At 50.0% G+C, this 27590-nt stretch overlaps 6 protein-coding genes across 6 annotated transcripts; 3 read left to right on the top strand and 3 right to left on the bottom strand.

Moving 5' to 3' along the window:
- Window positions 1-281: 281 nt before the first annotated feature.
- On the bottom strand, window positions 282-1844 carry LOC9645399 (pentatricopeptide repeat-containing protein At4g39620, chloroplastic). Its single transcript, XM_002992675.2, has 2 exons — window positions 1508-1844; window positions 282-1452 (listed from the first exon to the last, which is right to left on the bottom strand). The coding sequence occupies exons 1-2, from the start codon at window positions 1826-1828 to the stop codon at window positions 337-339; spliced, it is 1437 nt and encodes a 478-aa protein (XP_002992721.2). The 5' UTR covers window positions 1829-1844; the 3' UTR covers window positions 282-336.
- On the top strand, window positions 1814-3733 carry LOC9645398 (eukaryotic translation initiation factor 3 subunit E). The gene is made up of 8 exons (XM_024666355.1): window positions 1814-2064; window positions 2121-2275; window positions 2339-2566; window positions 2629-2750; window positions 2819-3041; window positions 3098-3240; window positions 3306-3443; window positions 3503-3733. The coding sequence occupies exons 1-8, from the start codon at window positions 1863-1865 to the stop codon at window positions 3594-3596; spliced, it is 1305 nt and encodes a 434-aa protein (XP_024522123.1). The 5' UTR covers window positions 1814-1862; the 3' UTR covers window positions 3597-3733.
- LOC112343256 (cyanate hydratase-like) lies at window positions 3673-4358 on the bottom strand. The gene is made up of 3 exons (XM_024666403.1): window positions 4081-4358; window positions 3788-3896; window positions 3673-3684 (listed from the first exon to the last, which is right to left on the bottom strand). Exons 1-3 carry the CDS (start codon window positions 4356-4358, stop codon window positions 3673-3675), a joined length of 399 nt encoding a protein of 132 aa, XP_024522171.1.
- Window positions 4350-6745, top strand: LOC9645397 (probable metal-nicotianamine transporter YSL6). Its single transcript, XM_002992702.2, has 7 exons — window positions 4350-4729; window positions 4792-4964; window positions 5024-5121; window positions 5173-5313; window positions 5379-5568; window positions 5619-5733; window positions 5794-6745. Exons 1-7 carry the CDS (start codon window positions 4432-4434, stop codon window positions 6717-6719), a joined length of 1941 nt encoding a protein of 646 aa, XP_002992748.1. The 5' UTR covers window positions 4350-4431; the 3' UTR covers window positions 6720-6745.
- Window positions 6746-7318: 573 nt separating this feature from the next.
- On the top strand, window positions 7319-8394 carry LOC9630554 (abscisic acid receptor PYL4). The gene has a single exon (XM_002992701.2). It carries the CDS (start codon window positions 7497-7499, stop codon window positions 8211-8213), a length of 717 nt encoding a protein of 238 aa, XP_002992747.2. The 5' UTR covers window positions 7319-7496; the 3' UTR covers window positions 8214-8394.
- Window positions 8325-10802, bottom strand: LOC9630553 (homeobox protein knotted-1-like 7). Its single transcript, XM_024666356.1, has 5 exons — window positions 9286-10802; window positions 9115-9235; window positions 8830-9035; window positions 8637-8768; window positions 8325-8575 (listed from the first exon to the last, which is right to left on the bottom strand). Exons 1-5 carry the CDS (start codon window positions 9940-9942, stop codon window positions 8429-8431), a joined length of 1263 nt encoding a protein of 420 aa, XP_024522124.1. The 5' UTR covers window positions 9943-10802; the 3' UTR covers window positions 8325-8428.
- Between the last annotated feature and the right edge of the window lie 16788 nt (window positions 10803-27590).

The following is a 27590-nucleotide window of genomic DNA, read 5'->3' as shown; positions in this document are numbered from 1 at the left end:
GCCACGCGCAATTATCATCCTCTTCAAAGTGTTATATGTGTTCTCCAGTTTACATCTCCGCATTGTACAGAGCGGGGCGAGCATTATAGGGACAGGGCAGTGCAGCAAACATATTAAAAAAGTCTCCTGTTCTTGGGAGTTTCGACTTTGATATACCGCATCTAAGATACAACTCTCGGGAGAACCATTGCTAAACTATAAGCTCTATAGACTTTTCAACTCCATGTATGTATGCGTGTGCCAGTGTGAGAGTGTGTGTGAGTCACGAGTGGCGTGGGAAATATGGACATGATCACCGGGATTTTATGGAATGTGACGTTGGAACATATGATACACTTAGAGGCTTGATTGATTATCATCTTTATCTTCGATCACCGGAGGAGCAGTAGTGGGATGAGGCGTGGCCGCATAAGATTCTAGTGCTTGCAGCAAAAACTCTTGACCCGACTCCACTCCGCTTTGCTCCATCTTGGACATAAGCACTGTCATCTTGTCCAGCTGCCGCTCCTCCCCATAGGCCTTGAACAGTATGAGGTACGAGGACACGGCGGGCTTGATGTCGAGCTTGGACGCGTTGATGAACAGCGCCTCGGCCTCGTCCACCAGGCCGTGTTCAGCGTAGGCCCGCAGCAGCACGTCCAAGGTGGACACCTGCGGCTTGACGGGCGACCGCACCATCTTGTCGAAGCACTTTCGCATCGTGTCCAGCTCCCCAGCCCGGCCATAGGAGCTCATGAGCGTGTTGAAGGTGGTCAGGTCGGGGCCGAGGCCCGCCATGTCCATCCTCACCAGCACTTGCTCCATCTTTCCCAGCTCCCGCGACTGCCCGTAGCTCGCCAGCATCGAGTTGAAAGTGGTGGCCGAGGGCTTGCACCCGGACAAGTTGACGAGCGACTTGTAAGTCCGCTCCATCTTGACAAAGTCTCCCGCCCGGCCGTAAGCATCGATGAGGACGTTGAAGGTGACAAGGTCCGGTCTCACGCCATGCTCGCTCATCTCCTTGAGCTTGTACTCCATGTCGCGGTACAGCCCCTTCTTGGCGTAGGCGTCCATGATTCCGTTGAAAGTGTAGGCGTCGGGCTTGAGATCGTCTCGGCGCAGGAGCTCCAGGAAGAGCGCCTCGGCCTTGTCCGTGAGCCCGGCCTGCGCACACGCCCGGGTGAGCATGTTGTACGTGGCGAGGCTCGGGCACGAGTGGACGCTCGTCTTCATGTGGCCGAAGTGATCCAGCGCGCTGTCCAGCGCTCGCGCAACGTTCTTGCACCTCAGGTGAGCCATGATGATGGCATTGAACACCGGCGTGGTCCTGGACGAGAGCTGGAGCTGCGAGAAGATCCACGACGCCAGCCGCAGCTGCCCCTGCTTGCCCATGGTGTCGATGATCTTGGCGTGCGCCACCTCAAGGTCCCGGTTGCTCAGCCGCGCCTCATTCTTTTGCAGCCACTTGAAGAGCTGTGGCGATGACAAACACATCAAAACCTCGCTTGATCGAGCACGATGAACTAACCGCGAGCGCCAGCGCCCAGTCGTTGAGCCTGCCAATCTCGTCCACCAGCGCCATGAATCCATCCACGGGAATATGCCTCGCGTACTTGTCCAGGACGTGGCTCTTGCTGCTCTTCTTGTCTTGGAGCTCGTGGAGAATGCTCATCACGGCCGGTTGCCGCTGCTGCTGCTGCTGCTGTTGCTGCTGGTGGCTGGAGAGAGATCGATCGGCCCTCCTCCCCCTCACAAATCTCATCCTGGCGAGCTGCCCGCTGCCGCTCGTCCTGGCGTGATCGCCTCCACCATAGCCCAGCGCGGCAAAGCAGTGCCAGCGGCATTCCATTTTTCTAGGGTTAGGGTTTTAGGTCACGACGGCTATGGCGCAGTTCGACCAGACGCTCAAGATTGCGCCCTTCCTGGACAGGCATCTGGTGTTCCCGCTGCTCGAGTTCCTCCAGGACAAGGGGATCTATCCCAATGACCAGATTCTCAAGGCCAAGATCGAGCTGCTGGCCAAGACCAACATGGTCGACTACATGATGGACATCCACCGCAGCCTCTACGACGAGGTCCCCAAAGGTAGGCGGCCTCCATTTCGCGCTCCAATGCCCATTTCCCGTTCGCTCTTCTCGCAGAGATGATGGACAGGCGTGCCGAGGTTGTGAATCGCCTCAAGGCCCTCGAGGATCTGGCGGCTCCCTTGATCGCCTTCCTGCAAAACCCGCAAATGACCGCGGAGCTCAAGCCCGAGAGGCAAGCCAATCTCCAGATGCTTCACGACCGGTACCAGGTACTTTGTTTCTTTGGTTTCTTGTGAGTTTAGGCTGAGCACCACCATTCTTCTTCTTCGCAGATTGGTCCCGAGCACATCGATGCGCTCTACCAATACGCAAAGTTCCAGTTTGAGTGTGGCAACTACTCGGGAGCCGCGGATTTTCTCTACCAGTATCGGACCTTGACCATCAACAGCGAAAAGGCTTACAGTGCAATGTGGGGCAAGTTTGCAGCCGAGATACTGATGCAAAACTGGAGCGGTGCAGAATACGAGCTTGGAAAGCTCAAGGAAGCCATGGATTCTAAGGTAGTTTTACGTTTTCTTTCCTACTTACAAAGAAATGTTTTTGTTTCTTGTCCTCTTTGCAGAATTTTTCATCGCCGCTTGTCCAAGTGCAAAATCGAGTGTGGCTCATGCATTGGAGCCTCTTTGTGTACTTCAACCTCGAAAGTGGGAGGCATAGTCTCATCGACTTGTTTATGAATGATAGGTGAGTGTAGGGAAAAGAAAGTTTGTGTTTTGGCTTCTCAGAGTACCTCACTCATTCTGTGTCACCAGATACCTTCATGTGATACAAACGCATGCACACCATCTGCTGAGGTACCTCGCTGCTGCCTTTGTGGTCTGCAAGAGGAAGCATCGCGGGAACATAAAGGACTTCATCAAGGTGATCCAGCAGGAGCATCACACTTACAGGGATCCCATCACCGAGTTCCTCGAGTGCCTCTACGTCAACTACGACTTTGAAGGAGCTCAACGGAAGCTCCAAGAGTGTGAAGATGTGAGTGCCGCTTTGCTTCCCACCGCTCTCTTCATCCGTTTTTGTTTGCTTTGCAGCTCATCCTGAATGACTTCTTCCTTGGGCGTCCGGAAACGGACAACGGCTACATTGTGTACAAGTTCAGGGACGAGTTTTTGGAGAACGCACGCCTGGCAATGTTCGAGACATACTGCAAAATCCATCAAAGGATTGACATTGGGTAAAAGTGTTCCTGGAAGTGATGGCTTGTAACTAATGTTTGTTTTCTTTTTGTGGGATCCTCAGGATGCTGTCTGACAAGCTTCACATGAATTACGACGATGCCGAGCGCTGGATCGCCAACCTCATCAATTTTTCCAGGCTCGATGCCAAGATCGATTCGAAGAATGGAACGGTTGTCATGGGCGTGCAGCACACGGACGTGTAAGTGGAAAATCGTGTTTGCATTCTCCCCCGCTGCTGTAACAAGCTTGATACTGCAGGTACGAGCAAGCCATCGAACGGACAAAGCCTCTGGCAACCCGAACTTACGTACTAGCTCGCAACATCGCTGAGAATTTGCCTGTGAGAGCTTGAAATCCTTGCTCGAAGTTTTGGTTCGTGAGATCTGTCAAACGCAAGCGCTTTTATTTCTTTTGTTTGCAGAACACTCTTACGTAACAATCTATCCTTCCCCGTTTAACGCCATAGCTCAGGAGCTTACGTTGTCTTCCTGCAACTGTGAAGAAGCAAAGCTAGTGGTTGGCACGCGTGTTTGGCAAGCTTACCTGAACGATATGAGGCAGGAACTTCCCATTGAGCGTGATTTGCACCCGGTCTTCACCCTCTTTGCCTCGGATTTTGTTCACCTCGCAGAAGAAACCAACTGCGGACATTCTGCCACCCAAAAGCCACAGCTTGAAAGAAGACTCGAGAGGGTGGCAATGACATACATGCCATCGCCAAATTCCTCGTTGATGATGGCCTTGATGCTCTGGGCGTAGTGCATCACAGCTTCGTTCAGCCTGAGAACCACAGGATTCACAAAAAAGAAGCAATCCAAGTCCGAGATACTACTGACCGATAAACAGTGGGATCCTGGATGAGGGTCGGTTCGTAGGAGCGAAGTGGGGGGGCTCGCATCTTCTCGAGGAGCTCATCCGAGAGCCCTGGCACGGCATTCCGGAGGGGACTCACTTGTTCCGGGTGAAGCTGAGCCTGGCGGTGGAAGAGCTGCCCCACATACGCATTCGTGAGCCCAGTCTCGGCTGCGATCATCGTGAGCGTCTTGCCCGACCGGGACTTTGCTTCCAGCAGCTGCTCCACCAGCGCCCTCTTGATCTTCTTCTCGCTAGACATCCTTCCTCTTACAACTTCTAGGTAGGCTAAGTTATGGCATCCACACACACAGTGAACGCGAGGTAAATAAAAGATGGATGATCTGATTCCGGAGGAGGAGGTTCCGCCATGGACACAACAGATCACTGTGCGCGGTCTTGCCGTGAGCGTGCTACTCGGGGTTGTGTTCTCCATCATCACCCACAAGCTCAGCCTCTCTATCGGCGTCATTCCCTCGCTCAATGTGGCTGCGGGGCTCTTGGGTTTCCTCCTGGTGAAGTCGTGGATGGCTCTCGTGACCAAGCTGGGCCTCGTGACCACGCCCTTCACCCAACAGGAGAACACGGTCATCCAGACGTGCGTGGTTGCGTGCTATGGGATTGCAGTCAGTGGTAAGCTCTCCGGGCCGGGATCCCTCTGTCGCAAATCTTGGTTTGCTGGTGATACCGTCCAGGTGGATTCGGCACCTATCTGTTTGGGATGAGCAGCCGGACGTTCCAGGTCATTGGGCCTGACTCTCCTGGAAACAGTGCACAGGATGTCAAGGATCCGGAGCTCGGCTGGATGACTTCGTTCGTGCTTACGTGCAGCTTTGTTGGAATCTTTGCTCTCGTGCCCCTTCGAAAGGTAGTGCTGCTCTTTTAGACTTCGGAGGATGATTAGTCATTCAAGTTACTGCTCTCTAGGTGATGCTGATCGATTACAAGCTCACGTATCCAAGCGGCACAGCCACCGCAATGCTCATCAGCAGTTTCCACAGCAACGCGGGTGCTCACGAAGCCAGGTAACCGGGATTGGATTCCGATACTCCGTTTGATCGTCGTGGTGTTCGTAGGAAACAAGTGGCCTGCCTCGGTAAGTCCTTTGCCGGGAGCTTTGCATGGAGCTTTCTCAAGTGGCTCGTTAGCGGTGGCACTGGAAGCAACTGCGGTTTCGAGCATTTCCGGACGCTGGGGCTCAAAGCCTATGCAAACACGTACGTGACGAGTTCATGGAAAGCTTGAGAGATCTCCTCTCACTTGACTGTGGATATCGAGGCAGGTTCTATTTCGACTTCAGTGCTACATTTGTGGGCACCGGCATGCTGTGCCCGAGCATCGTCAACTTTTCGGCACTAGCGGGAGCCATCCTGTCTTGGGCAATCCTGTGGCCTCTCATCGGTGCCCGAGCTGGGGACTGGTATCCCGCGGGCCTGGAACCTACGAACTTCAAGGGGCTCTATGGATACAAGGTATGTGTGTGTTTTACAAAGGACAAGTCTGAGCTTGCTTGCTTGCTTAGGTGTTTATCGCCATTGCTCTCATCCTCGGCGATGGCCTCTACAATCTTCTCAAGATCGCCGTCATCAGCCTGAGGGCGGCCATGATCCACAAGGCAGGAGGGGACGACGCAACTGGTACGCAAGATCATCTTGGTTTGAAAAACTGACTGTGGAGCTCGTCCATCGGGCTGGCAGGAGTCCCGCTGTTGGATCTGGATCGAGACAAGCTAACCGAGACGTTCACCATGGAGGGCGTGCCAATGTGGATAGCCGCTACCGGATACGTGCTCCTGTCGCTGCTCTCGGTGCTGCACATACCCACGATCATCCCGGCACTACGCTGGTACCACGTCCTCGTCTGCTACCTCGTCGCCCCGGTGTTTGGCTTCTGCAACGCTTACGGCACCGGGTTGACGGACTGGAACCTGGCGTCATCGTATGGCAAGATGGGGCTGTTCGTGTTCGGGGCGTGGGTGGGATCGTCGGGTGGCGGCGTCATGGCTGGCCTTGGAGCTTGCGGCCTCGTCATGTCCATCGCCTCCACCGCTGCCGATCTCATGCAAGACTTGAAGACCGGCTACCTCACACAATCGTCGCCGCGCTCCATGTTCGTGAGCCAGCTCCTGGGGACGCTGCTGGGATGCTTTGTAGCTCCGCTCACCTTCTGGATGTTTTGGAAGGCGTTCCCGGACGTCGGCCTGCCCGACGGGGAGTACAAGGTCCCCACCGCCATCGCCTACCGCCAGATCGCCATCCTGGGTGTGCAAGGCCTGGCAGCTCTTCCGGCCCACTGCCTCGAGTTTTGCATCGCCTTCTTCGCGCTGGCGCTGCTCCTCAATGCCGGCAGGGACTGCTTCTCCTGGCGGTGGCTGCCAATCCCGGTGGCGATGGCGATCCCCTTCTACATCGGCGCCTACTTCGCGGTGGACATGGTAGTGGGCAGCCTGGTGATGATCCTGTGGGAGAGGCTCCGCGGCAAGGACGAAGCGAGCGCGTATGGAGCGGCAGTGGCGTCGGGCCTCATCTGCGGCGATGGATTGTGGACGATCCCCTCGGCCGTGGTGGCGCTGCTCAAAATCAAGCCTCCCATGTGTATGACCTTCCTTCCAACTGCGACTTAAAAAGGAGATTGACTGGATTTGACTGACTCGCTGACTTTGTCCGTTGACCACTCTCTCATGCGCTGCCTCTTCTTCTTCGTCTTCGTCTTCTTTGACTGGATTTGACTGACTCGCTGACTTTGTCCGTTGACCACTCTCTCATGCGCTGCCTCTTCTTCTTCGTCTTCGTCTTCTTCGCCGGTCTCTCTGGAAAAGTTCAAGCACTTTTGAGAAGTTCTCGATCGAGGAGATCTATACCCTTCGTCGGCGGCGCAGGAGCGAAGAGGCGGGAGAAGAGATCCTCCTCATCCCTCGATCGGCAGGCCTAGGAGCGCTTGCAGGGGAATTCAATCGCCTCACCACAAGAGCTCGCCGGCGCGCCCGCGGCCTCGCCGCTGCCCGCCTGAATCCTCTCACGGTACACTCGCCCAGCAGCCGGCTCACCGCCGTCGCCCAAGACGCCAGCATCTTCTCGCAATCGCATTCATCGCATCGCATCTTCGCATTTTCTTGTCCCCATAGGGTCGCGTCCAGTTGCCACGTCGGACGGCGTCCAACGAGTTAGACCTCGCCACGTGGAGGGAGCTAACTAACATTGGCCTTTGTCTTCCTTTTCCCCCTTTTGGTCGTGTCATTGTTTTTTTAATTTTAGACCTAAAGTAGGCTAGAGAGCTCTCCCGGGAGGAGGAGAAAAGAGGGCAACGAAGCAACGCAAATGGCGGGCATTCTTCGTTAGGGCGCGGCGGTAAGCATCCTGTCCCGTCACTCACTCTCTCTGTGCCCAAAATCGATCAATCCATGATGGGGGAGGGAGAAGAAGAGGAGGAAGATTTGCTGCTCCAAGAATGCGGCGGCGTCGGTGGTGTGGGCGGCGGCAAGGAGAGCAGCAGTGGCAGCAGCAGCAGCAGCAGCAGCAGCAGTGACCACATTCTCGTGAGCCTGGGCGCGCTGGTGCCCGATCAAGACGAGGCCGCCCGGCTAGTGGCGGCGGCGTCGCGCTACCACTGCCACGCGCTGCGCGGCCACACCCAGTGCAGCAACGTGGTACCGCAGTGGATCCAGGCGCCGGTGGCGGTGGTGTGGTCGGTCGTGCGGCGCTTCGACAGCCCCCAGGCATACAAGTGCTTCATCCGGGGCTGCGTGCTGAGGGAGGGCGACGGCGTGAGCGTGGGCAGCACCCGCGACGTGACGCTCGTCTCGGGCCTGCCCGCCAGCTGCAGCACCGAGAGGCTGGAGATCCTGGACGACCAGCAGCACGTCCTCAGCTTCCGGGTGGTGGGCGGCGAGCACCGCCTCAAGAACTACACCTCCGTCACCTCCCTCCACGCCACCACCGCCGGCGGCCGCGACGCCACCATTGTGCTCGAGTCCTACGTGGTGGACGTGCCCGCCGGCAACAGCAAGGAGGAGACGCTCACCTTCACCGACACCGTTGTGCGCTGCAACCTCCAGTCCCTGGCCAAAGTGTGCGAGCATCTGGCCTTGCAGCAGCAGCAGCAGCACCAAGATCGATGATACGCTACGATTGTCCATCGATGAGCGATCGATCCCTCTCGCCCCCCCTCCCGCTCACAAGATCTTATGGCCGGATCAACGTAACATATTTACGTGCGTACATGCATGCTATGCGCGATGATATTGGAGATTGTTTTCATGCTTTTCAAAGAAGCACAACACTTCTGGGGCTTGGACAAAAGGGACAGTGCAACATTTGGCCGATAGATGTATCATCACCTCTTGCACTTGGCTTTGGTGGACGAGTTTGTGGACGACGATGGGTGGTGGTGCCAGTTGCGCTTGCGCTGGTTGATGAACCAGTTGTTGATTTGCTTGAGCTCCAGCCCGGTCTCTTGGACCAGCCGCGCCTTCTCGTCCTCCTGCCACATCTCTACCTAGTGAGATCGATGATCCAGCAATGCTGAGAATGCGTCAACTCACGGTTGGATACGGCCATTTGGAGTGAGCATGCCACCACGCCTTGAGAACCGAGGTGGTGTCGCCTGGCAGCTTCCCGGCTCGTCTCTTGCGGAGGATCTCCTCCCGTACGTCCACAATCCTCGCTCTATACCCCTGCAAGAAGCTTAAGTCGGGTCACTCGATCGGAAAGGATGAATCCGAGAGAAAGAAGAACCTGCTTGAGCTCGTGCTTGAGCTCCTGTCTCACGCGCTCCATGAGTGTTCTCTCCGTCTCCGTGGGGATGAGGGGTCCGAATCCCAGATTGTCCTGCCAGTAATCGCTGTCCGACTGCTGCTGCTGCTGCTGCTCCTGCTGGGGCTGCTGCTGCTCGTCCTCGTCGTCGGACATGGTTGCGCCCGTACCCTCCCCCGGCGCAGCTCCTGCTTTTCAACACGCGGTTGGCACTACACCTATGAACATTGGTTCATGAATTTCATGGCACAAACTGTGGAGAATTACCAGTTAGGCTGATGAGCGACTGCTCCAGCTCCCAGCACGCCATCACCGCTTCCTTGGCATGGACGCGAACGTGGTGCTGGAGCTGGTCCTTGAACGACTTGAGCAACATCACGTAGTGAGCCTGGATACAACATACAATAAGCACCACCAACAATCAATACGATGAAATACCATGAAGTGGTCGAGTTCTTCCTTGCTGCTCCCGCACAATAGCTGGTGGTTGGCCAGAATGGAGTACTTTGCAATGGCGTGGTGGCACTGGGAGATTTGCCCGTCAATCCTCGACAGTTGGTCGACTGGAGTGGCAATCCTGAGGCAGGCAACGTGAGCTTCGAGCAGCTGCTCGTACAAGGGATGCGTGACAATATCAGCTTTGAGCCCGGCATTCATCTGGTAGCGCGCAGCAGCACACTCGTCCAAGTCGGGGTCACCTGGAACGGAGCCGTGGCTGGTCACATCCGCTTCCACCGCCCCCATGAGCATCGCCGCCGCCGCCACTGCTGCTTTCCTGTCTTGCTCCACCAGCAACTCGGTGGTGGTGGTGGTAGTAGCAGTGGCCGGACTTGTGTTGGTGGTAGCGGAAGCTTGTTGCTGCTCGAGGCGCCTAACACCCGTGCTAGTAGCACCAGCCGCAGAGAGCCAGTTGGTATAGGACGAAGACGAGGGATTCGGCCAGGCTTGCTGCTGCTGATCTTGTGCCTGCTGTTGAGAGCTTGTTTGCCTCGACAGAGCCGAGTTGAGCCAAGTGGGCATTCCCATCTGCTGCTGCTGCTGCTTACTCGAATCGGCAGCAGCGGCCTCGTCTCCACTCTGCGAGCTGGAACCCATGCTTGTTTGTGCTTACAAGTATAACAGATGCCCGGCCTGGGGAAAATGGCCCCCTTTTTCCTCCGCTCCGCTCTCTAATCTAGGGAGCATATGCCTCCCTCACGACAAGAATGTGTAGCTGCTCTTGTGCTTTGTGCTGTCCTTTCTCCTGGCTGCTTCGAGATTTCTGGCCTGGCTTGACGAACGACCACCGGAGATTGATCAGAGGAGGAGCTCCACGGCTATGGATGGAACATGGGAAAGAGAAGCTAGCTTTTCTCCCGCTCCAGCACCTAGGACCTAGGCCTACGAGTTAGCGCTCCACCATACACTTGACTAGAGCAAGCAACAAACAAGGAGCGAGGGAAGGGGACCATATCTATACCAAGCATCAGCATATAGACAAACTCCAGAAATTAAAACAACAGCATTGATGCAAGGATGGTAATTAGATGGAAGGCCAAGGCAAGCCACTTTCTCAGCAGTCCTAGTCGCAGTCAAAATCAATCAACAGCAAGAGAAAAAGAGAGATGCATATGCTTCTCTTTAGAAATCCTTGGAAACAAGTAGGTGAAACATTGTACAAAGCAACAAACACATATGATCACCAACTAAGCGGCCCTGGCACTTGCTTCAAGGCGGACACGAATCTGGGTGGGATTTCCAAGCAAGAGGAACGGAACTGGAACTCGGGTTGCAGTCAGTGGACTGTGCAGTGAAGTGAGTGCAGAAGTTGCAGCAAGCAAAGCTGCAGACACAGGTGCAGGTGCAGGAGGAGGAGGAGGAGCAGTAGCAGGAAGGAAGGACCTTCAAGGAAGCAAGCAGCACAAAAACAAGACAGGCCAACACTGGCCCCTACCAAACATCCAAAGTCAAACTACCTTATGAAAGATCCCAATGTAGGAATAGGAGGAGGGTGTACCTCCTGCCTCTCTCTCTCTCTTTGTCTATCTATCTATCACAGAGACCCCAAAAGCGACCACAAGCACAAGCACCAATTGAAGCAAACATAATTCTCAGCGAGAGAGCACCTCTCGCTCTCACTCACTGGGGTTGATGCGTACTTGATTTGATTCCGTGTGGTCCATCCAGCCATCCATCTATCCATGCTCCATGCGTCCAAGTTCCAAAGTCTTAGTCGGATCCATTGCTTAAAGTTGCATCACGTACTTAGCTCGTAATCCAGTCGGCCTTTTGCTTTGGTGTGGTTTTTCTTAAGTCATGCAATCAAGGAATGCAAAGCGAAGCCGTTCTTACTATAATTGAGGTCACTTTCTGTAAATCAGCTGGATGCCCGTGCGAGGCATCGCTTCCTACATAAAAAAAACTATCCCGTTCTTTCCAACAGCATGACACTAAGAGGGTATATATATATATGTGGAGACCAAGTGAAAGTCGGATGGATGGATATAAAAAAATCTTTTTCTGCTGTTGCTGCTCGCTTCACTCACTAGCGGAGCTCGAGGATGTGGATGTGGAGGCCTTTCCCTGCTTGGGTGCGCACCATTTCGCATTCAAGTTGGACGTGGACATTTCCTGATGCTGATGTGCGAGCAGCAGGGACTTCTACGCTGGCCACGACGAGGAGTTCGATTCCACCTCCCAGCCGAGCCACCACTCCATACCTATACATCATACACGGACAGGCGATCCCCGATGTAACTTCTGCATATCGGGCAGTGTTTACATCTCTCGGAGCACACGCTGCCAACAAAGCCAGTCAGTAGGACGCCACCACAACGGACTTCAAACATCAACCTGCAAAGGACTCGATGTTTACACAGAGTAACATTATGGTTATGTCACGCTCAAAGCACACCCGGCAAAGCACTTTCTCCTGCAGGGCCATCTTAGAGCAACAAGCCAGTCACGCTACACATAAATCACATATAAATCACATATAATGCAGTGAAAAGGAGAAGCCCATACGCTCTGCAGGCGGTCAAACTCGTGCTGCCGATGCTTGGCTATTCGTGTTTGCTCCGCTTGAAGCATCCATATCTGCGTACAAGCCAGAGTGAGTCAGGCATTGGACAAACAAGCGTAAAGTACCTCTGCAAGGTCTTTCCGGGCCATTTTCTTGACCGGAAGGCCAGTAAATGTGTAGTACCTGGAAGTACAAATCTCGCATAAATGCAAGCCAAAAAACCAGAGCCAAAGACAGTTGATTTTCTTGTTTTACCCCGAAAGAGCCGGTCTTGTTCTTCTTTGCTCTTCTCATCAATGGACCACCACCCAAGAAGCCCAAGTTGATGAATTGTCAAGGAACAAGGAACTCTATATAGATGACTAACCTTGAGCCATGGCGAACAAAACCATAGAATTCCGGGAGACGAGCTCTATGACACGTCACCTACATGCATTAGCCTTTCCACGACACGCAAAACTGTAAGAAGAATACCCAAGTCAGAATGGAATGTTTCTTGCTCCTGCTAAAGAAAAGAAACATAGTAGTTTTGCTTGCTACCTTTCTTGATGGATAAGTTAAGTTAAGAAAGTCTTACCTCAAGCTTTATACACAGTAAGATCTGCGATATCAATACTGGCTTCGATGCCTTCGTCCTCAAAGTATGATTGATGTGGAAGATGCACTGCAAAGATATTGTCTCTTTCCAGTGTTTCGCAAGACGATGAAAGAGATCCTCGAATCCAAGTGTTGATCCATTTGGTGCAGACCAGAATGGTGAAATACTCAGCAATACTGAGCAGCAAAAGCATTAACAATGATGCAAATACAAAACTTACCTTACTTTATAAACAAGTCCCGCGACAAGCGAAAAAGGAGTGAAAATTCTAATTAGTAATACAAAATATTCTTACCTGTTAATTTAACAACCGGATGCAAAAGCCCCTGAAAGTTCCAAAGGGGCATAGTACCAAGAGATGGTGCTTCGTTCTGGCATATCGTCAAACAAACCCTTAGTTACGATGCCCATTCTGGGTATGTGTTGGTATTACAACATTCCAAGACACAACGTCCCACACGGGCATTGCATCGAGCACCTTTATTTGACTTTGAAACGGCCGCCAGAGAGCACACAGACACTAGTCCTGTCCACAAGAATAAATAGCTTGTCATCCTCTCAAACAAGCGCTGGGCAACGTCAGGTTGCCCAGGAGGCCAGTAGGCAACCAGTAATTGTGAGGGAGGGCATGGGCGCACAGACTGTTAGCCTCATCGAGGAGTTCATGCCTATGGTGGAAGAGGAGGAAGTGGATGTTCTAACAACCGGTAGAACTAGAGTTTGGGATGAATCGGATATAATCACCAAGATAGATTACCACAAACATAGGTGTTGTATGAGTGCTGTCGCCATACTCCTTGCTGAGCTCTTCAGACAGTGTTGGGGTTGGTGTGCCTCTGTCAACTTCTTGCAAGCCAAGAATGTTAATAAGCTTTATACCAGGTGGGAATAGGCAATTGCATTTACTGATTTAAATATATTATTAGCCATATCATCTTCTTCGCATTCAACCTCAAGAAATGTAAACACGAAGAAGCTACCTTTCAAATTGCTCAGCTTCATTCCCAATAAAAAAGATTCCAAGCTTTTTCTAAATGCAAGGGAAGAAAACTAACTTTAGCCATAGTTAGAGTTTACTGTCCTTGACCTTGTATGCCACGTGACATATATATAACATGGACCACTATAAGATCTATGGTCCCCTTATTACACATAATATTCTGCAATATAGAAAGGGAATACAAAAAATATACATATCAATTAACCTAAAAACTCTAGCTTAAATCCTATTATACTAATATTAGTATAATGCACTTTATTTTTCTCCCTTTAAACCAATTGAAAAAGGGGTAATTGCTTGATGAGAGAGCTTTTAGTGGCTATTTTATCCCCATTTATCCCCTAATGTTTTAAGGATTTACAATGACAGTATATCCAAATCTCATCTCATGATCACATATGCTACAATATAGCATTGTAGCCATACACTTGGACCTCACATCATCTCCTCATCTTGGAATGATGAAAGACCATTAGGGTTCTTTTATAGATGGGCTGGGATTTGAAGGAACGTCAGGAGGAGGCATTAGTGGATCTATAGGTGGTATCAATTGTTTTGGATCCTTTTATACGAAGTATTTCAACTACTACACAAACACAATTTCTGGAGGATCGGCTTGTTGGATGTCATGTTGAACCTCATAAACTTGTGGTCCAATTTGCCACAACATTTGATACAATCCTTTCCACTGAGCAAAAAGCCTCTTAAATAAATCACATACTGTAAGATGAGAAGAATAAACTAACATCAAGTCATTCACTTTGTACTCCACAAGTGGATGATAATAGAAGTTGTAGCATTGTTGTTGTCCCACTTATACACGGCCAAAGTGTTCTGCAAACTCCCATTGGACAAGTGGAAGAATGTTCGTCAAATACTGATCTCACGACCTAGCATCAGCAACCTATGGCAATCGCAAAGGTAAACTTAGTGTAAGCGACTAATTTTTCCATTTTACTTTAGTCACTTAACCACACCTCCGACCACTTGGAGGAGTCTCATTCACAACTTCCACAAGTCCCAGTTAGGACTTGGGGCTTGCTAGCCCCGAGAATGGCATCCATACCACTCAACCTTTGCACTTGGTCTAAGTGCTCCACGTGTCCGATCCCATGATCGACACCCCAAGGTATCTCCGACATATCGGCCCGTTATGCTGAGGCCATACCTATTCACCTTGGTCATGCTGGTGGTCCAACACCACCTACATTGCAATCCTGTCTCTTTGTAGCACACGTGGTTTTGACCCTTTATCCTATGGTGATTTACCATAGGATAACACCACGAAGTGGAACCTAAACCCTCTTTGTGCCACGTGACAGATGCCACGTGTCACATGCCACGTGTCCATGCCACGTGTCTATAGGAACCTGAGGTTCAGGGCCTTGGGCCTTTGAACGAAGGAACGGTGCCAAACTCCTAAGCATGGAGCCAAGGAGTGATGGAACCGAACCACGGAGCAACTCCCGTGCATAAAGCCCAAGGAGCGAAGGGATAGGGGCCCGGAGCGACTTGGAACAGTCCTAGAGTAACCGGCATCCCAATGCCAGGACCAGCACGCAAAACGGAGCCAAACGGAGTCTGGCGCTATTTTGGCATACCGGTGGCCTAACGCGAGGACATGGGTACTCCACCAACTAGCATGGAATGGAACTTGGGCTTAGACCCAAGCCGGACGCAGAACAAGGACAGGCACGCAAGCGGGAACTAGACTATGCCTCAGGTTGGTCGGCCATGCCCGACCTACCCACTATCCCTACTATACATTTGGAACCCCCCATAGCCCCCCCCCCCCCTTGAGGAACACACGCTTTGGGCTTTCACCCCAAGCCTCCCTTAGTATCAGGAGTTAGTCTCTGGGACAAACTCGAAACTTACTAAATATGGAATGTCCCTAGATTGCGAATTTAGACACGGGACGAACACCATTGTGTTCAGGACGATCTCTACATTCCGTAGATATGCCAAATGAGCAAATTTGGACACTTTCCATAAATAGCATTTAGGACCGAAATGAGACCAACACAAAGGGCATGATAGCGAGGGTGTTTGGCAGACACGGTAAGCTATCATCTGGCGATATTGAGGGACCAATTTCAATATCCGAGGGTTCTTGTCAAGCCAGTGCAAGACAGAGCAAAAGAGAACTAAGAGCCAGGCCGAGTATGCTCAGCTAGAAACACATAGGAGTTCCTACCTTATGTCCATCTGGCTAAGTACAGATGCTAAGCCCAGTAAACTAACACTTGAACAAGAGGGGCTGATAAAGGGAACCAGCAATACCGACCTCCTGCCATCGTGGCAGTAAGGATAGAATATCCGAAAGGACTAGCCGACAGGTAACTTTCGATACCCGAAGTCACATTCGCGACACTCTCCCCCCCTTGGGAAGATCGACGTCCTCGTTGATGCACACTCGAGTCTAGAATACCGCCAAGGAAACAACTCCAGAAAAAGTTCACGGTATTCACACTATGTGAGAAATGCACCAACTTAAATGAGTTAGGGGGCAACCTCTTTGTCTAACGCGGATGCGCTACCAGCTCAGACACCTTCTGGCCGTCACCGACAAAGAAATGACCAACGGAGTCAGCCACCCTTGCTGCTCTGGGAGTCACCCAGCTACAAAAGTGTGATATGCCCCTGCCTGCAGGAACATAGAGAGAGAAGCCAGAGGCCCCAACCCTCCTAAGCAAAGAAACCAAACCCGTCGGTAAGGTTTAGATAGACTACTGTAAACAGGCAGTTAGAGTTGTTTACACGGTCACGCCCTTTCAACGGAACAAGGAACATTGACAAAGAGGCGGGTTATGTGACCAGTCGACAGTAGCTACCCCATGACTAGAGATTTCAACATGCACAGGAAGTGCCAAAGCCAGTCTGCCTATACTGGCCCAAACTCAAAGATTAATAGATGGACAATATCAAAGTTATAAACAATGATATCTTAGAGTCATAATTATCAGTGAATAAAGCTTAGATTAGAACACAAAAGTATTCCAAGTAAGTTATCATCCGATAAAGTAGTATTATAGTATAGGAACCACCAAGATCACTATCATTGGAAAACATAGGATGCACCATCCAACAAAATTCAATAGCAAGTATATCATCAAGTAAACTCAATGATGAAACTTAACTACCGAAGATAGCAGATAGTAAGCCAACAACTTACTAGAGATAACTCAAAGAACATAAAATATCATTGACTGACAAGCACAATGCTCGCGAATGTATCACCCGAAAGAAATAACATCCCAATCTATCAGAACTAACTCAAGTAATAATCAACAGAACAGAATGAATGTGGTAAGACCAACAAACCCTCAGTCATGCCAACTATCACATGAGTCAATCCGAATAGATCCCAGCCAACAACACTAAGGAACTCAAGTTGCCTAAGCAAGTGTCAGCAACATCCTACTGATGTCTCAAACCCAAGAGACCAATCCAAAGCAAACCACAAAGAACATGTGGTATTGCAAAAAGCCAAAAGCTATCAAAGAGAATAACTAACCATCATGAAAAATCAGCAATCATCCCATCAAAAAGAAATGCATAATCATCGTTGAAGAAAGAATCTACCATCCCGAAGAACAGCAACTCAGTCTATATCAACAGTAATCAAGCAAAACTCTTGACAAGGATAATCAACTATCTAAGATGATAGTCAATCATCACCAATGATTGCTAGATGCAAAAGCCAACTTCAACATTGAAGCTAATGAGCTAAAATGCTTTCCCCAACAACTCCTAACAAATGGACCACAAGTACTAAAACTCAAGGAACCAAAAGTTCGAAGAAGCCTATAGCAAAGTTTTGCCTATAATGATCACGAGTCTTGCATAAACTAACTTCAATGCTAAAGAAGAAATCATGGTGCAACCCACAATATCTCCCTCAACACATCCATAAGTCAAACTTCATAATGCCAAAGCTAATGAAGAGCAGATCTGTAGCAATCCAAAAGCTAACCACAACGAAGCTATACTTGACAAGTGATCACTAAACCGATCCTCCATGAATTCATCTATAGCAAGACGTAACTCACTTCATAACAAGCACAAGAAAAATCATCAATGATTGATATATTCCAATTCAAATCCAATAAGGATTCAAACATTCTAATATCGATCACTAACTCTTCCACTTGTAGAGTTATTATAGTCCACGACTGAATCACTTTTCAAGGAAAAGCCAAAGCCCAACCTCTACTAAATAATCTCGTCTAGAACACAATTAACTTAAACTTGCCACTCAGTTCATTTAAACGTCAACACAGTTGCCAACTAGCAAATGCACGAATGATAATAACACAAAGCTATAGCCAAATCATCAACACTATCTTCATCGAGAGCAATGAAACTCAATATCAATCCTAAGGATAAATATATCATCTCACCTGAATCTCAACATCAATAATATCAATGACAAGGCTCAACATCAGAACAAAGCTAAAAGAAAGCAAGAGTGAATCACCACTCAAAACTCTCTTGCAACCAAGCTAACCAAAGTCGAAGATACTTTAGTTAGTATCTGAGACTAGTTCTTCAACATTACTCAGGTATAGATAACACTTCCTCAAGGAGTGCATCACCACGTCCAAGACTCAATAAAATCCAACACTATGAACTAAACGCAACCTAATGATATCAACAGAGGTAGAGTCGACATGCCAACATGGAAAACCCATGTAAGTCAAATGACACGATCTTCCGCAACACCATCCGGTAAAGTAAACCCATCACTGTTAAATCTTCATCAAGCGAAGCAAGTGTCAAAAGTCCTCGATGAAGTCTACAAGTAATCACCAGTCGCAAAGCAACTAATAATTACTCTTTCAACTTGCCTTCACAAGACCCAAACACTAAACTCACGTCATCGAGTCATACACTTGTCCAACATGAACGTAATACCCCAGATATGAGATAAAGGTTTATGGACAAGCACGAACTAAATGACCACTCGAATCCAACTCAACTGCGATAAGCTCACCAATGCATTTAGCCACTAACTCTGAGCATGCCTTGAAGAGGCTAGCTATGCATGATCAACACTTAGTTGAAACTAAAGTGAAGACCATGAGATGGACTCATATCGGTACACAACCTCCTCATAGACAAAGCTACAGTACGGGTACCAACATCTCAAACTTAAACAACTAAGTTGAACATCACCATCCTCAGCCAAGGCGCAGGGCCACCAAGACCAAGTCAAGATCAGTGAGAGCTCACTACTCTCTGTAAGCAACCAAAGGGAACGACTCGAGAGACGATCCATAGGGTTCAAATATAGAGGAAAAGGGCCTATGAATAAGAGTGCACCCCCTTTTCCAAACGGTTAAGGGTCTTGGGATATTTGGGGTTAAGCGTCCTTGGGTTTGAATAGTACTGGGCTGGGTGACCTCCCGGGAAGTCCAAACTCAGGAGCTTACATTTGGTATTGGAGCGGTCTCGGGTCCGACTCTGTTGGTTGGCTAGGGGAATCACACCACATGTTGATTGACATCTGGCTGGTCCAGTTTGCTCCCGTTGGGCTCGACCCGAGGGGTAGGGTGTCAAGAGAGCGAGGCTCTCGGGAGAGCTGCGGCTCTCAACTTCCGTTCACGAGGGCGTGAACTTGCAGGGAAGCGTGGTGGATTGTAAGCAACCAAAGGGAACGACTCGAGAGACGATCCATGGGGTTCAAATATAGAGGGAAAGGGCCTATGAATAAGAGTGCACCCCCTTTTCCAAACGGTTAAGGGTCTTGGGATATTTGGGGTTAAGCGTCCTTGGGTTTGAATAGTACTGGGCTGGGTGACCTCCCGGGAAGTCCAAACTCAGGAGCTTACACTCTCATAGAGTCTAACGAAATGCAAAGTGCAACTTGCCACTAAGCATAACGCTATAAAAGAAAGGCACAAGGGTCACCTTTCCAGAAAAGTGCAACGGCCACTTTTCTACACTAACTCCAGACTCTATCCAACTCAATTGCCTTAGCCCCAAAAGTTAGCATCCCTTTCGGTCTGCATCATACAAACTACATACTAAGGTCTAAGCTAACTGAAGTCAACTCCAACCCCTTCACTAGTTTGTATTGGCTTTCGAAAATGGAATGGTTTTCGAGCAAAGTGACCAACAGATCAGCCATTGGAAAAGTCTATGAAATTTTGTGGAAAATCTTTTCATCCCAGAGAAAGAATGACTCTCAGTCCAGGAATACAAACTTTCAAGACTCAACCAACTTCCTCCTACTTAACAACTTCACATAAGCTCACTTCAACACAAATTCTCATGACCCATATTATGCTTAAGCCTCGAACATCTTTTTGCCCATTCTTTCAACATCCAACACCGACGTCCGCAGAATGCAAAATGAACATCTGAAGTTTGATCATAGAGACCATATCTTCGGATATTCACATTGCACTAACACTCTTCTTCAACCACCTTCAAGATCCAATGTGAAACTAAAACACTAACAAGAAAAAATGACATGGAAAATCAAGCTTTAAGGAAAATTCCTCATCACTCGAAGTAACAATGCCACTTCCACTAACACAAGTGCTAGTGATGTCAATGCCCCAACTACACATCTTCTCCATCCAACAATCTACTCCAAGTATTAACGGATAAACCAACAAGCTATAGCAAGTGAATGCTACAACCCTTTTCCAACACCTTATGGGCAAACCCTCAAGGAAACAAGGTACCAACTTAAACTTAGCATAATGGACCACCATTGAGAATCCAGTCAAAGCTACTACAATGCTACTTCGTGTAAATAGACTAGCTTCATCATCAACCACTTTGGGGTTGATCATCATTTACCCAAGCAACTTCGTAAACACATTGCTCATTATCACATGGATATGATATAGAAATCACAATGACTTGATCATTAATTGAGCAACACTATGAGCAATGCCAATGTCATTACTTCAAAGGTTTATGTGAGTATCAAGTGCCAACTCAATTTGACAAAATGCAACATAAATGCCACACTCCACCAATAGAGATTTACAACATCCAACACCACTAACTTTTGTTCACAACATAGACAAGCTCATGCCACTCTCTTTCCGACCAAACTCAAAACTAGTCCAACACCAAGCTACTCAAGGAGCAATAGCAAGGTTCCTCGGAAAAGAATTGAGCATTGCAACCCAAGTCTTCCAATAGCAAGCCTAGAAAAATGGTTTAGCACTTCACCGCTATCCATCCCACAACTCACCATTTGTAAGACCATCATCTCCAAGATGCATCAAGGTAGGGACTCTTGATTACATAATGTGAACATGAGCAATGAGTTAACACCTTGTTGCAAATCATATCTCCAAGAAGAGAAAATGATTTACGTGTTTGATCCTTCGTCCCTGATGACTCTCTTTTCGGTCTTATCTTTGACCAAACCTCAAGCTTGCTTTCGCACTGCCTTCAGTCCAATCCAAGAAAAGTTTATGAGAGAGCATGGCAATGATTACCTGAATCAATAGACTAATCCCTACAGTCTTGTTTGATCCACTTGTAATCATGCCTAGGAAGGATCCACTAGTGCCGTGCTAAACAGCTACGGACCAGCCTATTTGCCACTCATAGCAAACCCAGGGAAGGTTTGCTTTCACTCACGGTACATGGAACAACTCATGGAACCACCGATAGGCTAACATTAATCCTGCCAACTCAAAGTGTAACCTCAAGTTGCTAATGCGCCTCACTCACGAGCCCAAGCTCAAACTCGTGCTAACGGAGCATCTCAAATCCATCCTATGAGCCCAAGAGCAAGCTCACATTATTAGGTACAAAAGGTAACCAAAACCATACCCAAGGAACGAATGTGAACCCTTTGCGCCAAACATGTACCCACTCGGATCATCGTTTTCATCTCTGCGTATGCAACGAGACTAGTTGCCCAATCTCATTGAATAGAACTCGCTGAGACTCATCCTCTGATACCAAATGTAGCGCACGTGGTTTTGACCCTTTATCCTATGGTGATTTACCATAGGATAACACCACGAAGTGGAACCTAAACCCTCTTTGTGCCACGTGACAGATGCCACGTGTCACATGCCACGTGTCCATGCCACGTGTCCATAGGAACCTGAGGTTCAGGGCCTTGGGCCTTTGAACGAAGGAACGGTGCCAAACTCCTAAGCATGGAGCCAAGGAGTGATGGAACCGAACCACGGAGCAACTCCCGTGCATAAAGCCCAAGGAGCGAAGGGACAGGGGCCCGGAGCGACTTGGAACAGTCCTAGAGTAACCGGCATCCCAATGCCAGGACCAGCACGCAAAACGGAGCCAAACGGAGTCTGGCGCTATTTTGGCATACCGGTGGCCTAACGCGAGGACATGGGTACTCCACCAACTAGCATGGAATGGAACTTGGGCTTAGACCCAAGCCGGACGCAGAACAAGGACAGGCACGCAAGCGGGAACTAGACTATGCCTCAGGTTGGTCGGCCATGCCCGACCTACCCACTATCCCTACTATACATTTGGAACCCCCCATAGCCCCCCCCCCCTTGAGGAACACACGCTTTGGGCTTTCACCCCAAGCCTCCCTTAGTATCAGGAGTTAGTCTCTGGGACAAGCTCGAAACTTACTAAATATGGAATGTTCCTAGATTGCGAATTTGGACACGGGACGAACACCATTGTGTTCAGGACGATCTCTACATTCCGTAGATATGCCAAATGAGCAAATTTGGACACTTTCCATAAATAGCATTTGGGACCGAAATGAGACCAACACAAAGGGCATGATAGCGAGGGTGTTTGGCAGACACGGTAAGCTATCATCTGGCGATATTGAGGGACCAATCTCAATATCCAAGGGTTCTTGTCAAGCCAGTGCAAGACAGAGCAAAAGAGAACTAAGAGCCAGGCCGAGTATGCTCAGCTAGAAACACATAGGAGTTCCTACCTTATGTCCATCTGGCTAAGTACAGGTGCTAAGCCCAGTAAACTAACACTTGAACAAGAGGGGCTGATAAAGGGAACCAGCAATACCGACCTCCTGCCATCGTGGCAGTAAGGAAAGAATATCCGAAAGGACTAACCGACAGCTAACTTTCGATACCTGAAGTCACATTCACGACACTCTCATAGATTAGGCCATCCATCCATGAGTGATCATCCCAGATCCACTCCTTAGCATCCTTAGGATGCTTGCAGACTTAGGGAATAATCTTCCCCAATATTTCTTTTCCGGTCCCCACCAAGTCCCTCTCTGTCGATGGCCGTGTTCACCAACACTGCCACTGGATCAAGGCCCGCAGGCCCGACCCCTAAGTCCAACTGTCCTCTGGGACTTCCTCACTGGGTGACCGTGTCCTTTGTCACCACATTAGAGGGCTACTCCTCTTCCTTTCCATAGTCTGGGACTTTGGGACAACATTTCGGAACACCGTGGCCTTACGCAAGCCTTATGGGTACTCTCCCCGCCTTTCGCCTTTAGGTGCTCTAGCCATGGGCTTAGAGCGAGGTTCCATTGAGCCACGACAGGTATCCAAGTAGGTAGTGCCACCCACACTTGGACTGGGAGCATCGGCCAGTCGATCTCCCGGGGGAACTAAAGCTGGCTCTTGAACACTTCACCAAGCTACCCCGCTTGTCGGTCCATGTTCACTCTAGTTTTGGACTTCCCAGTGGGCAGCTCATCACCCAACACTGGGTCCGGCCTTCCTGGGCCAAACTAGCCTTTCCTGGCCAAACTGGCCTTTCCTGGCCAAACTGGCTCCACTGCAGTCCTCCCCCTACTATACTTTTGGAGCTCACCAAACCCCCTAGGGTTTGGGAGATGAACGCTTTGGGCTTTCACCCTCTCAGACTCGGACTCGGACTCAGACTCGGACTCGGACTCAGACTCGGATTCGGACTCGGCCTTGGTCTCGGTCTCGGTCCCGATCTCGGTCTCGGTCCCGGTCTCGGTCCCGGTCTCGGTCCCGGTCCCGGTCTCGACTTCGGACTCCATCTCGGGTCCATCTCAGACTCCATCTCAGACTCCATCTCGGGTCCATCTTAGACTCCATCTCGGGCTCCATCTCGGGTCCATCTCGGACTCCATCTCGGACTCCATCTCGGGTCCATCTCGGACTCCATCTTGGACTCCATCTCGGGTCCATCTCGGAATCCATCTCAGACTCCGTCTCGGTCCACCTCAGACTCCATCTCGGACTCCATCTCGGTCCATCTCGGACTCCATCTCGGACTCCGTCTCGGTCCATCTTAGACTCCATCTTGGACTCCATCTCGGATTCCATCTTGGACTCCATCTCGGACTCCATCTCAGACTCCAACTCGGGTCCATCTCGGACTCTTCCACGTGTCATGTGTTGGTCCTTTTTGGGTCCCTTTTTGGAGCCTTGTTTATTGGTTGCCTCATGCTCGCTCCTCGAGCACTTTGTTGGGAGTCCCACTCCCGCTCTCGACCTTCCAAGTTAGAGCTTTTAGTCCAAATGTGTTACACTCGTTTGGCTTTCGCTTCGGCCACTACCACGTGGCGCCCTTCCGGCTCCACTTTGGGGCCTAGGGATTTTGTGTCTCACAACTCTACCACCCATAGACGAAGTTCGATGTCCTCATCGAACGGTAAACCCTTTTATAAAGTAACACCTGTAGGTATTACCATTTCCATCTTGGCACCCAGCCAATATTTGTCTATGGTTTGACCCCAAAGGCTCACCATGCCTTGTCCATCCTCTAAGGAGCATAGCCTCCCCGACTTAGAGGCTCATTCAACCACTTATGGTGGTTCTCTCCTTTTATTGGTTTAGTTTTCATTAAACCTGTTAGAGACACCTTCTCTAACTCGATCCCACTATACATTCTCGAGTTGTCTCACTTTCCATCGATATAACCCTTGCACTTTGGAACTTTTAATTCTTGACTCCTCGAAGTCAATTTCCTGGGTGTCTTTGACACCTTGCATTGCACATATCATGCAACTCCCCTTCCCCATCTTAGGAAGTCCTCTACTCGATGACAACATCATCCTCTCTTCGATTTCATGCCACCTTTGGCACTAAGTTCCGGTTATCATAATTTGTGCTAGGGCTGTCCACGGCCCTATCTTTTGGCTACTTTGCCACTCCCTCACTTGGAGCTTTTACTTCGCCAAATTGGAGCACTTAGAAATCCATCCTTGGAAGTCCACTTCCTTTCCCACAAACCGTTAGCATCAAACACATTAGTGTTCCTTGGTTAACTTTGCCATTTGGATCCCTTCCATTAAATTCCATGGCCCAAACTTGGCCACTAGTCCTTTGCTCCTATCCTTGATTGTTGCACCCAACAATGCAGGATCGCTACCTCCATTTTCGAGATATCCTTTCAGTTCCATAGCAAAGACTCTTCTTTGCCAAGTCCGGAGGATGTTCACTCCTAGTATGTCTCTTTAGCATCTTCTACTATGGGCTCTATCCATGGCTCAACTTCATGACCCTCCCATGGGTCTCTTATAAAGACTACTTTCCTTGGACTCACTATGCCATCACACGGACATAGCTTATTTCCCTTAGGTGCCCTTCCCACTTGATTACTTTGACCAAGCCACACCATCTTAAATAGTTCAAATCAACATTTTGAACCAGGAACTTCCTTCCTTAGCCAACCAAGGACTTTGTCCTTATTTGGCCATAAGATCATCTAGTGATCTCACCTTGGCACCTTAACAGAGTTGCCAAAAGGTATTTGGTCTTCTAGACCTTCAAGTTGTTGACCATAGCCCCGGGGGCATCCCCCACACTTGGCGGTGCACCCAAGCCAGCCCTTACGGCTAAGGGTTCATAGCAACTGAGATTAGGTGTCCCCATCTCACTCACCACGTCCTTGGTGCCACTTGCACCAAAGCGTTCAAGTTAGATATGCCAAGCTTTCACACTAAGCAATCTAATCGTGCATCACGACTCCGAGGCATCCCTCGCTTGGCGGTGTGCCCAAACCAGTCTCCCCACTGAGAGTCCATGACCACCGAAATATGAGTGTCCTCATATTCCAAACCATCACCACGCCCTAGTGATTTGGGACTCGAACCCAAGCACTAGAGGGTCGGGACTCGAACCCAACCTCCGTATATGCATCTACGGAAGGCATCACACAGGATGCCTGGCGTGACTCCCCACGCCGGTGCACCAACTTATATTTAAACCGCGCTACAGATCACAGCTTAGGAACCTGGTTCCTCCACACTGCCAAGTCCCCTCACTTGACAAGTCTGTGATCATGCATGGACTCCTCCATGCTTGGCCCCATGGCCGACCCTTTTTGAAGTTATCACCTTCAATTAGGGTATTTGTTCCCCTGACTTGCCAATCTCACTTCGCAAGTCCTCTGACCACTGTAACATGGTTCCTGCATAAGCGTGAAAGTCCTTGACCATCAACTTTTGTTCAAAGCCCTCTCTTTGAACACTCGGGAACTACTTCCCTAACCTTGATAGCCTTGCCTCATGGCAAGTTGTGAGATACAAAATCCCTAGGCCCCAAAGTGGTGCTGGAAGGGCGCCATGTGGTAGTGGCCGAAGCGAAAGCCAAACGAGCGTAACACGTTTGGACTAAAAGCTCCGCCTTGAAAGGTTGAGAGCGGGAGTGGAACTCCCAACGAAGTGCTCGAGGAACAAGCACAAAGAGAGCAATAAGTGAGGCTCCAAAAAAGGGACCCAAAAGGACCAACACATGACACATGGAAGTGTCCGAGATCGACTCGAGTTGGAGTCCGAAATGGAGTCCGAGAAGGACCTCGAGGTGGAGTCCGAGGTGGACCCGAGATGGGACCCGAGATGGAGTCCGAGATGGAGTCCGAGAAGGACCCGAGATGGAGTCTGAGGTGGAGTCCGAGATGGAGTCCGAGGTGGACCCGAGATGGAGTCCGAGATGGAGTTCGAGATGGACCCGAGATGGAGTCCGAAGTCGAGACCGGGACCAAGACCGAGACCGGGACCGAGACCGAGACCGAGATCGGGACCAAGACCGAGACCGGGACCGAGACCGAGACCGAGATCGGGACCGAGACCGAGACCGGGGCCGAGGCCGAGTCCGAGTCCGAGTCCGAATCCGAGTCCAAGTCCGAGTCCGAGTCCGAGTCCGAGGTCGAGTCCGAGTTCGAGTCTGAGAGGGTGAAAGCCCAAAGCGTTCGTCTCCCAGACCTTGGGGGGTTTGGTGAGCTCCAAAAGTATAGTAGGGGGAGGACTGCAGTGGAGCCAGTTTGGCCAGGAAAGGCCAGTTTGGCCCAGGAAGGCCGGACCCAGTGTTGGGTGATGAGCTGCCCACTGGGAAGTCCAAGACTAGAGTGAACACGGACCGACAAGCGGGGTAGCTTGGTGAAGTGTTCAAGAGCCGGCTTTAGTTCCCCCGGGAGATCGACTGGCCGATGCTCCCAATCCAAGTGTGGGTGGCACTACCTACTTGGATACCTGTCGTGGCTCAACGAAACCTCGCTCTAAGCCCATGGCTAGAGCACCTAAAGGTGAAAGGCGGGGAGAGTACCCATGAGGCTTGCGTAAGGCCACGGTGTTCCGAAATGTTGTCCCAAAGTCCCAGACTATGGAAAGGAAGAGGAGTAGCCCTCTGGTGTGGTGACAAAGGACACGGTCACCCAGTGAGGAAGTCCCAGAGGACAGTTGGACTTAGAGGTCGGGCCTGCGGGCCTTGATCCAGTGGTAGTGTTGGTGAACACGGCCATCGACAGAGAGGGACTTGGTGGGGACCGGAAAAGAGATATTGGGGAAGGTTATTCCCTAAGTCTGCGAGCATCCTAAGGATGCTAAGGAGTGGATCTGGGATGATCCCTCATGGATGGATGGCCTAGTCTATGAGAGACAGGATTGCAATGTAAAGCTCTATTTCGTTAAAGTGGGATTTATTCAGTAAAATGGGACTAGGTACAAATTTTCAAGTATTTGAAAATGACGTGAAATTATATGTTTTTTGTCCAGGGGCTAGACATATCTGGGGCATGGTGACTAGCGCGGTGACCTTATGTCCAGACTGAGTCCATCTAGTTGTATAATAAATCTCATTGTCAAGGTGAACAAGCCGAATCTGAAGCTAAAGAAGAGCGATGGCATGCGCGCACACACTATTTGTTTGTTCATTGAGCGTGTGGTGAGCTTTCCAAGATGAACATCATTCCTATTAGCCAGACATATAACTTAATGG

The sequence above is a fragment of the Selaginella moellendorffii genome, unplaced genomic scaffold (genome assembly GCF_000143415.4).
Source record: "Selaginella moellendorffii unplaced genomic scaffold, v1.0 SELMOscaffold_140, whole genome shotgun sequence".
Taxonomy (NCBI): domain Eukaryota; kingdom Viridiplantae; phylum Streptophyta; class Lycopodiopsida; order Selaginellales; family Selaginellaceae; genus Selaginella; species Selaginella moellendorffii.
This window is presented reverse-complemented; position numbering and strand designations above follow the sequence as displayed.